This window comes from Sorex araneus, chromosome 1 (genome assembly GCF_027595985.1).
Source record: "Sorex araneus isolate mSorAra2 chromosome 1, mSorAra2.pri, whole genome shotgun sequence".
NCBI lineage: Eukaryota > Metazoa > Chordata > Mammalia > Eulipotyphla > Soricidae > Sorex > Sorex araneus.
Window position 1 is genome coordinate 185,011,417 of NC_073302.1, and position 12,152 is coordinate 185,023,568.

General features: G+C 40.0%; 1 protein-coding gene across 12 annotated transcripts in view; it reads right to left on the reverse strand.

Annotated features, from left to right (window-relative positions):
- Positions 1-12,152, reverse strand: part of PAM (peptidylglycine alpha-amidating monooxygenase) — a 297,725-nt gene that overhangs the window by 54,970 nt on the left and 230,603 nt on the right. For 8 of the 12 annotated variants that reach the window (XM_055143816.1, XM_055143840.1, XM_055143832.1 and 5 more), the window contains one exon: positions 619-936. The exons of the other annotated variants lie outside the window; for them this stretch is intronic. In XM_055143816.1, coding sequence (XP_054999791.1) covers positions 619-936 — 318 coding nt within the window. The remainder of the gene's footprint in view (positions 1-618; positions 937-12,152) is intronic. 12 annotated transcript variants of the gene reach the window in all.

A 12,152-nucleotide genomic window follows, 5' to 3' on the forward strand; every position in this document is an offset into this window, starting at 1 on the left:
GGGTTAGAAATAAACATCAGTCCTATAGCTTTGGAATTACTGGAGCTCCTTTCAGAAATAACAGCTCAACTTCCCAATTCAGTATCATTGATCATGGAACTTAAGTAAAGCCATGAAAGAAGAGGGTTATGTTTTACAGGCCAGTTGGATTTAAATGCTGGAAGTAATGGATTCCTGTGAGAGTCCATTAATTCCCTTAAGGAAAAGGAGTGTTTTCATTTTATTTCAGACACTGGGTCTTTACAGACCAAATCTTGAAATTTCTAGTGTCTTTCCATTGAAGAGAAGGAAGAAGGTTGATTTGGTAGTAATCTATTATTCTACATCTCAAATGCCCAGCATGATCCAAGTCATTTTGGTGCTGGTAATTCTGGCTCAGAAGCTGAATGGAAACATCATTTATCCATGGTTGGACCAAAACCAAAGGAAAAACTTGCAAAGCAGAGTTCCGTGATATTTGAGCTCTCAATTCTGAGTGACGGTGATTTCTAGCAATAAGTACTGGGCGTACTGGTTATTGCGTTTCTCCTTCATCCATCATGTCTTATTCCCTTCAGATTTCGCTAATGTGGATGTGATGGTTCTCACTGAATTCTTTAACAGAAGTCCTCAACGCACCTCCTGTGTGTTCTGCTTCCCAGGGGCCTTCCCCAGGCCGGGGCTGCGGGAAGGAGGAACCTTTGCTCTCTGCCGGCCTCAGAGTTGACTCTAGTCTGTGGAATCTGTGGATTCTGTCTCTGACCAGAACCGCATTGCCCCTCTCCTCCCGCTCTGCACTGTCTCTGGCATCCACGCGGCCAAGATCCTTCTTCTGGACTACGTTTGCAATCTCGGCTACAAGGTCTGCCTCTGCCTTTTCTGTAGGATTATATTTATGGACATGCACAACAGCTTCCCTTTCTCCTAGCAGCTTGGAAAGCAGTGAATAGAAATCACCTGCGGGCAGGGGCGAGAACAGAGAAGGGGTAGAAGGGTGAGTCAGGTACCAAAGCTGTGTAAGGCCGTGCCTGAAGAGTCTCGGCTCCTGACCATCGCCTCAGAAAATGTGAGAAAGGAAGTTATTCTTGGACCTCCATGCACGGTTTTCCAGAACAATAAAATAATAATATATTTTAGATGATCTCTTATGTACCACTGATATATCTTTGTTATCTGTAGGGCCAAAAACTTTTGATAGCCCTGTCAGCATATAGCAGCAACAAAATAATCATATTGATTGCCTAGCATACTTCAATAGACTATTTTCAGAGCACAGCTAGAGTGGTCGAAAAGTTAGAGTTCAACTAGGTTTCTAAAATAAGACAGTATCAACAGCTGTAACAGATAACAGCTCTCTTCAATGGCAAACACTTTGAAGTTATCTTTCAAAGCCTATTGGAAGTATGACCCACAGAAAACTATATATATTTGGGTAGCAGGTGCTAACTGAAATCTAACAGAGGCACATGTCATTGGCAACTGAAAAATCAAAGATTTTATTATTATAATTATTATTGTCATCATTATGTTAGCAATGATATTTACCCATTATTTATTTTAAACAAGAAACCAAATTCCAGAAAATTAGTTTTGGGAGAAGAGAATACTGATTTCAGTTTTAGACAAAAGAAATTTTAACAAATATCATGCTATGATTTGTCACAAAAATGTATTCAGATTTTCCTATATGAAGAATAAACTTAGATATGACAATCTGATTCTATATAAATGCATCTTTTTGATATGGCAGATACAAAATATAACTGCTGATAGTTTACAAAGTATCTTAGACCTCATTAGTTGTACGGCTTTCAATCTGTTTAAGCTGTGAATGGAAGACATATGTCAAAAGCTTACTTACCTAAGACAAACCTAATGGTAGCACACAGGTCCTTTTCTTCACCTTTTTCTTTGTACTTCCAAGGAAATTATGACTATGGCCTCCAATTCTTATTCTAATTACATACCATTAGATAATATTTATGAAATCTCTTTAACAATTAGGAAATGAAATGAAGCTACTTTAGCTATGATACATTCCCCGATAGGAACAGAATGTTAAGAAATTGCTGCTGAGGGAGATACAGTCTTCCCAAAGTTCTCTGAGAGAGTCTGTCATGTTTACAAACAGTCTTAAATTAATGATTCAAAGTGGGTTTTTAATTCTTGCCCATGAACATGGCTTATCCCAGGTGAAATCTTCAATCAGAAAATAATTACCTGATAATAAGGGCAATCTCAGAAAATGAACAAAGCAAACTGCAACTCAATCAAATCTGCTTGCCTCCCAAGGCTGCAAAACTCTTCTGCCCACACACTAAATGTAATGTAAAGTGTTTACCATGCTTTTGTGCAATGAAACCTTTTGATAAGAGATAAAATACAAGATTACTTCATAGGGGGTCACAGAACTTAGGTCTGAAACCTGAATTTGTGTCATCAGTCTAAGGCAGACGGGAGCATATGGGCTCAGCAGTCTTGGGAGACCTCTGAGAGCAGTGACCAAATTCCAGATGCAGAACACTCCGGCTCCTCTGAAATGGTCCCTCAGAACCAGGGCTGGTCACCACAGTGAAAGTAAAGCAATACAGTCAGCCAGTGAGTGGCACACAGATTCCCTGGCTGTGTCTGAACAGACCAGAGGCATCACCTTCAAGTAGAGATATTGCAAGAGACACCCTGAGATGATTAGTCTTACACACTGAAGATGGTTTTGTTTGTATTCCCTTTTTGGGGGTACTGGATTGTGAAATGTTGAAATTGTCAACCATTTTAAAAAATCCTACTAAGATCCCGGTTTCGGGAATATATTTAATGATGAGGGCTATGGATGGATAGAAAAGAAACTAACGTGGGGGGGCTTAGGCCCAGGGACGGCTCTCACATTTCCCTTGTTTTCAATTCTATGTCACAATCATAGCGGATGTTCACTTCGGTGAATATCATCTCTAAGATCATGTAGTTCTTTTTTTCCTTGGATATCCTCCACCTAGTTCCTTACCCTTTAGACATGACTGGGAAGCATTCCTTGACAGCCCCGCTTAGGGGTTCTCTGCTCTCTGGATTTTGAGCATAGTTCTTGCCCTGGTAAGGTTACTACCCAAAGTCTGATGTGTCTTTCACAATGTTTAAATCTAATCCTGAGTCTTGGTAGCTATTCTGGGCCTGAAAGCAAGAGACTTAACCTTATAAAGATGATGATAAACACAGAAAGGAGGACCATGCCATGCGTGGGTAAGACAGGAGGCAGCGGGGAGTTTGGTCCTTGGCGTAGCCAGGTGCTCCGGGCCATCTGGGGAGCCCAGCTGCACGCACACCACCTCCCTCCCCAAGTCAATGAAACCACTTGGCACACCAGATACAGCCCAGAATTGACATTTCAGCTGCTACTGCTTAAAAATCTTTCAGCTAAGTAAAACTGTGCTAAATACTGGGGGTGGGAGTGTGAACTAGCCCATAGTTTTGTGTGCGTATGAGCACCTGCCACCTTGAACACACAACTCAAGGGCTTGTTCATTTTGTGTTCCTTCCAGGATGTGGTGCTAAACCCCGATATAACATTTTCCCCTCTGCTGTAAGTCCACCAGGCTGCAGTTTCTTAGTCAATAATGACAATGATGGAACGAGAATTCCTTTGTGATCTGAATTAAGTTGTTCATATAAAGTGGCAAGTGTGCTACATTTCATAAACTAGGCATCACTAAATTGCCATTATTATCATGGAAAAAAAGATAGACTCTAGCTATAAAACCTACGGTTTCCCTAAAATTTGTGAAATCAGCTTTCTGTTTTAAATTTAAACACTGAGATCTTCAGAATGGAAAATGCCAGTCAGCCTTCATTCCAGACGGCCTGTTTTCCCCACAAGCCACTCTGGCCACTCAAAGGGTCTGCTTCGGGCTCTGCCAGAGATGTGGCAGGACTTTCAGAATTCTTCCTTTATGAAGGGAGGAAGAGCCGCCCCAACTCCTGTAGCTTGGAAGCCCACTCCCCAACTGGTCTCTCCCCCCCTCCCCTGCCCATCCCTCCCTTCTCCTCCTCTCCCCTTGCTCTCTCTCCCCACCCTCCTCATTTTCACCCTCCCTCCTCCCTTCTCCTCTTCTTTCTTCCTCTCCTTTTCTCACCAATTGCCTCCCTTTCTCCTCTCTGTCCTTCCCTCTCCTTCCCCTTCCCTCTCTCCTCTCTTTTCCCATCCTATCTCTTCCCTTCCCCTCCCTCTCTCCCCTCCTTTCTCCTCTCCTTACCCTTCTTTCTTCTCCTTGCCTCTCCTCTCCTTTATCCTAGTCTTCCCCTTCCCCTCCACTTTGTCCCCTCTTCTCTCCCCCTGAGCCTTGTCTAGAGTGGCCCTGCACACCCTCCTCTGACACAGCCTCAGAAGGCTCCATTTTACTTCTTCCTTTAACAAGTGTCAATACTGCCGGAAGAGCTTCCTATGAAAATGGAAACACTTGACATCTGTACTGCCAGATGTAGCCCTGGCTGGACACAGGAGACCCTTGAGTATTAGACTGTGGCTAGGGACTGAGGAACTTGGTCTTTACGTGTGCTCATTTTACACATGACACTGACAGTGACAATTCCAAGGGCTTCCCTTGGCTAGCATCCAGCTCACAGCAGAGTGCAGGCTCCATGCTGCTGGCCAGGGCTGCCATCCCCTCCAGCCCCACACAGAAGGCACCTGCCTCTCCATGCTGGGACTGTATGTTCTCCATGTTCATGAGTTCTGAGCTGCTGAGGCCAACAGATTCTGCACCCTGACCTACTGGGGCATGAAGCTAAGGAGAATCTTTCCAGGTCTTTTTCTATAAGCTTGTTCTTTCCTTATTGTTGGGGCTTGTCATCTTTGCTTCCTGTTCATCTTTTGCACAATGTCCAAAAACATTAGTGTTTTCTGATGTCTAGCTTTGGCAATTCCTATGTGTGGCTCTTGCTTCTTCCCACAGAGTGATCTCAGCTAGCTGTTATCTGCAGACAAAAGGCTCCCAAATTTAGAAGTCTCCAAATCAGAAACTGCTATAAAATGGTTTCTGGAAATTTCCACTTGGATGTCAGTTTCACAGGCACTTTGAATCCAACACATCCAAAACAGACCTCATTATCCCTGCTCTCCACCCCCTATGTCTGACACACACACACACACTCTCTCTCTCTCTCTCTCTCTCTCTCTCTCTCTCTCTCTCTCTCCCTCCTCCTCTCTCACACACAGATTCTCTCTCTCTCTCTCTCTCTCCCTCTCTCTCTCTATCTATCTCATCTCCCTCACAATTTTAGGCTGCAGTGGGTTTCTTTCCTTTTTTTTCCACATAGGTTTTGATACTCAGGAAATGAGGGCAAGCTCGAGGTCTCTAAGTCACCAGCCAGTGGGATTTGTAAAATATGCCTGTGGTAGCAGATAAAGCCATGGAAAGGATCACTGTGTAAAACAACAATCTAAAATCCCACCAACTGCATCTGAACTCCAAGTTGTGTGCTTGCATTAAGTACTTTTTGGCACTAGGTCTAATGTTCTATTCAGCTGGGGTAACTCACTATTCTCTGCAACCAGAATGGAAATTGCTTCTTTTTTTATTTACTTCCAGGAATACAGCAAGAGGAAACCATCATGATAGAATAGAACACCAAAAAATTATCCCAAAGGAATTTTTTTTGGATGGGGGAGGCACTTCTGGCAGTGCTGAGGGCTTACTCCTGGCTCTGCGCTCAGAGATCACTCCTGGCTGTGCTCAGGGGACCACATGGGATGTCAGGATCAAACTAAGGTTCACAGGAAACTTAACTCAAAATATCTCTGTAAGCCTCCCTCATACTGTCATAAAGATTTTTTTTTTAATTTATTTTATTGAATCACCAAGTGGAAAGTTACAAAGTTCTCAGGCTTATATCTCAGTTATACAATGCTCAAACACCCATCCCTTCACCAGTGCCCATATTCCACCACCAATAAAAACAAAAACAAAACAAAACAAAAAAAGTATACATTCCACCCCGCACCCCTTAAACCCCCCCCCGTCGTGCGTGACTGATAATTTCACTTCCTTTTCTCTTTACCTTGATTACATTCCAGATTTCAACACACAACTCACTATTGTTGTTGGAGTTTCAAAACAGACTCACTATTTTTGTTGGGATTTATCCCCCAAGAATACAGCTCTATTAACAAGGAAATATTTGATAATAAGTTTTCCACTGATGAGAATGAAGAGATAAAATGTTGCGTGGTAGCGGCCGTGCGGTTTACAATTTCTGTATTATAATAATTAATTCCGCGGAGATTTAAGTTGGAAAATGAATCATTTCCCTTCCTGGAACAGCATGTAGCAAAAGCTTAGTTCACAGTCTCCATACATGGTTGCAAGCACTTGCTGGAACCCCAAATCCTAAAGCTGTCTCTGGTTCCTGCTCGTTCCACATCCACCAGCTGTGCAGAGGCATGGGCACCCGGGTCGAAACTCGGTCGGAGCCCAAGTTCCGGCCCGGGCTGAGACTGCCCATAAAGATTTTTTAAATCAAGAAAAATACTTTGAAATTGTTAGGTGGAAAAATAATCACATTTACTTAAGGCAATGAAAAAGTTTAATGGTGGCAAATGGTTTAAGACTGATCTCAGCATATAAATTCCCACTTTTGGGGGTCAAGAGTGATAGTGCATTGAGTAGGGGATTTGCTTTGCATGCAACTAACCCATGTTTGATTTCTGGCACCCCATATGGTAGCCTGACCATTGTCCAGGGTTATCCCTGAGCACAGAGCTAGGAGGACCACTGTGTGTGGCCCCCAAACTAACAGCAACAAAAGTTCCCGTTTCTCTCACATATTTCAAGTGATTCACTATCTAAAGCAAACAGCTCTTATTACTGGTTACTATTCTGTGGTTTCTATAGAATGTTCATAAGCGATATGACCACTAACTAACTAATGCCAAGAAAATAAGCTAATGAGATCACCCTTTAATGAGATGAATATGGAAATGGAAAAATAAAAACATTCCATTTTTAGATTTAAATACTTTAGTTTCTGACTCAGAGATGAATTTCTTGCTGGTTAAAATCGATGTGGATAATTGCTGTTTACTGATTACTCATCCACAAACTTTTATCCTACATGCCTTAAAGGATTAAAGTCACATTATCTGATCGGCCAATACAGGGACCACAAATAAAGTGAACCTTAACAGTTCTAATCTGAGAGTAAAAAGACAACACAGAAACATTCTATTCTTATTTTAAGAAAAAAAGACCAAAAAAAAAAAGGAAAAGAAGAAATTGGGAGATAATGGTGTTTGCATCCTTCGTGCACACAGCTCTATACCCAAGAGCTTGCCCACGTGAGAAATGGTCACTCATATCTGCCTGTTCTGTTATTAGGAAACCAATCGAAAGCACTATCCACTCAGCTTCCCAGAGCCTTGGGGGGTATTTAGAACTGTGTGTTGATAGATAAGGTCGATAAATAAAGACCTGTGAGCTGCTCATAAATCATAACAAACCAATAAATTTTTGTCACTGGGAATACAAACAAGAACAGGATCTTCTTTAAGACAGCAAACTGGCATTGAAGGTGCTTCAAATGAGCTATGAAGATACTCTTCTAATCATCTGTGCTTCATTAACATATGGGAGGAATGCCCTACACCGAACAAAGAAATATAAATGCTAGCTACTACACCCAGCCTGCTCTGCTTGCTTCAGATGGGGCTTACCAATGCTTGCTTTTTAACTTATTACAGTAGACTATTGTCTTTTAACTTACAGCCTGTTCCCTTTCTTCTGTTTATTTGATAAAACATGCCAAAAGTAATTTATTTTTGTTAGCATAAAACCACTGTGAAATTATTCAGCTTCACAGAAGGTGTCTGAAGACCTTTAGCTATCTGAGGTCATAGAGTATTTTCCCTCTACAAATTGTATTTTTGTCATAGTTCCATGCCTTGGGACTGTAGCGGCTCATGCTGACCTTTGGTAGGAAGATTGATTACGTGCAGGCACAATGACTACAATGACTAGAATTTGGAGCAAACTGAATAAAACATGTGAAAAGACCCTTTCTGCAGCCAAAGAAATGCTGTCGAGAGCATAATACAAAACAAAGACAAGTTGGTATGGTAGAATTTGACTTGCAGTTTTGGAAGTTGTTTTTGAAGACATTGAATCTTTCCATATAACTGACATCAATATCAGTATTACACTCAAATTCTGAATTTTAAAGGAGAGAAATGACCAGATTCATAACTTCTACATGTATTATGTTTATGCAGTGGTAAGCATCTTATTCTTTTTTTTGTCTCAACAATGTAGATAGAAAGCAGTAAGAAAGCATTGGCATACTGAGCCCATATTTTATAACTCATAATTTATAAGAGATAAAGAGAACTTCCTAGACACGCCTTAATTTCCTAAAAGTGTCAATGATCATGTATGAATGAGGGATACACACATGTGTGTGTCTGTTTTTTGGAAACTTCAATGCTGACATCTTCATTCTGTAGCATCCCTGGGGATTCATCTTCTTCACTCAGAGTCTCTGGCTTGCTAGCTTTTATTCTTTAGTTTATTGTGTTTATTACATATGGAGGTAAATTTTTCACTTACAATGTTTTCAAAAGATGGTAACATTTCAAGCATTTTTGAGCATCCATTAGTGCTTTGTTTTCCTGCAGTATAGCACATATAATCAACTCATTCACAGATAAGTTTGTGATGGGTAAATAGCTAATTTGTAAGCAGTAGGGGCATGAATATATTCATTTTATGCAATCATTCAAAACTGTCTTGCTAATACTATTCAAGGTATAATATTGTTAAAATGAGGAAACAAAATTTTGCATACATTATGATCTGGGAGTATTAAAATTATGTGCATACGTAATGTGTATTTCATATATCTATATATATCATATTTCTGGGGATTCTTTATTATTATTATTTGCTTGTCCATTTTGAATGTAATTTTTATATCTTTTATACTGAGCATTCTTTTTAAAATTCAGTCAAATCAGCATTATTTTTAAAAATAAATAGAACCCCAGCTCTGGGGGCTGGGAGATACCTCAAAGTGCTGGAGCGTCCACGTTTTACCAGGGACCACTCAGCACTCAAAGTGCTGAATTCAATACTCAGCACTGCACTGTTCCCTGGACATGGCTGATAGTGGCTTCTGAGCACTGCTGGATGTGACCCCCCTGCCACAAATATCTCTGCAGACTTAATTAAAGGCTCATTAAAGTGCTTCCCTTTTTTCATGAGCCAAGACAACCCGACAGATAAAGCTGTCATCAATGAGACTCATCCGATGTCTTTGTAATGACGTGTTGATACAAACCCTGAAATGTTTTATACCAATTTCTGTTCTAGAAGGAGCAGACATAAAGATACAGGTCAGTGTATTTGTGACTAAGTGCATGATCACACCAGACAGGTTCATAAAATTCAAACTGGCCCAACTCTAGTTAATCTTCAATCAAGACTAATATCCTGGCAGAAATTAATAGCCAGGAAGTTCAGTGATTAGTCTTCCAAAAAACGACATCTTCATATTTCTCTTAAAAGAAGAGTATTAAAATTAACCTGTGTTAAACAGATTTAGGCTTGCTTTGAAAATAAGTGAAAATAATAAGTTTGAGGGCTTCCTGTAGAAATCAAAATATATGGTATACTTCACTTAAATAATCACAGAGCCTTCCTGTGAGTCCCTTGGTCAATTCAACTCCCCAGGAAATGAATGCAAACAGACATTTGTGCAAACACATATCTCAGAGAAGAATGGGAAATTCTCCTGGTAATGAGCAGATTTATCCTGTGTATTTGCAAGGAGACAGATTAATCTCATTAGTGAATCAAATAGACTGTGCACAAATACGCACTTGGCATATTTCTCTTTCAATTCTAGGTTGTTGGTTTCCTAAGAACAGTAGAATAATATGTAGGTCACATTGGTCATTGAAATGACATTTGCTGTAGTATTCATGTTTATATAATCAGGAAGTGACATTATCATCGACCTGCTAGTTTCAACAGGTTAGCACCAAGCTCATATTCTGCAGTATAAAAATAGGGTCATAATAATACAATAATGCCCTTTTTTCTTCTCAAAAATCCAACACTTTATGGAATTGTAATTATTTGTACTTTAATTATAAGTATAGCATAATTTTAATCAAGTTATGTTATCTACAGATAACATAACTACCAGAAAAATAATTTCTTATCTATTATAGCTTTCTCTGGAATCAAAAGGATTTGAGTATTTTTAAACCCTTGATATTCTATATATCTACATACTTTTCTCTCTCAATATATAATCAAAGATAAAGAGTAAATTTATGACAAAATATGAAGATGTTTGAAAGTTTTGGGCTTGTGGGTATACATGGCATCTCAAGATATTTCTAAATCCTCAAATAAACTGAAATATCCTAATATTTAAGATTCCTCAACTAATCTTAGGAACTAAAATTAAAACTAAATACTCCTCCCTTTTTTCCCTTTTTGGGGAAACGGTGTGGCATCCGCCATTTTATAAGGACCATTAAGGAGGTACGAACTTGGTGGCTCGGGAAGAAAAAAAAAGAGGTATGAACTTGCAACAGCAGGACTCGGGCTCGATCTTGGGACGGGGGCGATACCGGTGCGCTCTCTGGCGAGATGCGACCCGGGTGGCCACACATTTGCAGTAGCTCTAATGTTGATCGACCACGATCTGGAGGCCAGCTAGACTACTTTTGGTTCCAGCAGTTGCTCCCAGAAATGTCTCTAGACTGTGAACTAAGCCATAGCCCCATGCTGCTCCAGGAAGGGAAATGATGCAATTTCTAACATAAATCTCCCTGGACTTAGTTACTAAAATACTAAAATACAGAACTCCCAAACCGCGTGGCCGCTATTGCGGCCACGCAACTTCATATCTCTTCATTCTCAGCAATGGAAAACTAATCATCAAATGCTTCCTTGTTAGCAGGGCTGTTTTCTGGGGGAAACTTCAACAATAGTGAGTTTTGTGTTGAAATATGGAATGTAATCAAAGTAAAGAGAAAGTGAAGTGAAATTTATCAGCTACGCAGGTGAGGGTGGGGGTGGGGGGTGGGAGGCATACTGGGGTTTTTGGTGGTGGAATATATGCACTGGTGAAGGGGCGGGTCTTTGAGCATTGTATAACTGAGACATAAGCCTGAAAGCTTTGGAACTTTCCACATGGTGATTCAATAAAATAAGTTAGTTTAAAAAAAAAAACTAAATACTCCTGATTTTCTCATTTTTCAGGGGCTTCAATGTCTTGTTTGAGACATCAAAACAAGACAAAACCCTCTACAGTCAGCCAATCCCCACAGAAACTTACCCCCTCAATACAGAGCATCTAATCTATGGTGGCTGCACCCATTCCATGTCACATGATGTTGGGGTTTGGAAATGTGTTTTAGGATAATGTAAATGATTTCAGAGGATAGTTTAAATGATATCAGTGAAATAGTATGCAATGTCAAAATTATTCATTTTAATTAGGATTAAGATTTCAGTAAAATCTAATAAAAACTGTGACTACTACTGTATATATTTCAGCTGTCACTACTGACTTTGTGAAATCTATAGAGAGAATGGATAAATCTAGCTACTTAAAAATCATACTCAATAGTTTAGTATGAACCATGCAGTATATAAAATAATCATATATATTTTAGTTAGAGATATATATGATTTCTCTAACTCCAAATAATGATAAAATTATTTCTCTAACTTTCTCTAACTCCAAATAATGATAAAATTTACTTTGGACCAAAGATTTTCAAGGGCACTTTTAAAGAATTCAATGTTTTTTGCAGGATATAGAAGAACAGTATGAGACTGATAGCCAAGGACAGTGGAAGTGGAGGGCCAGGAGTGCAGGGCCATTGTAGGAAGCTTGCAAAGTGGTCCTGGGGGTGCAGTGAGGACAGAGAAGAGGCCACTATGACAATGATAGTTGGAAATGATCATTTTGGACAAAAACTCTGCTAAGAGAGGGCAAAGTGATATACATGATGACATTTTAGTACCTGCATTTCAAACCATGATGCCTAAAAGGAGAGAAAAAGAGAGACAGAGAGATGGAAAAAGAGAGACTGACAGAGACAGAGATAGAAATAGAGAGACAGAGAGAGAGACGGAGAGAGGTTTCTGCCATTGAAGCAGGTTGGAAAGAGT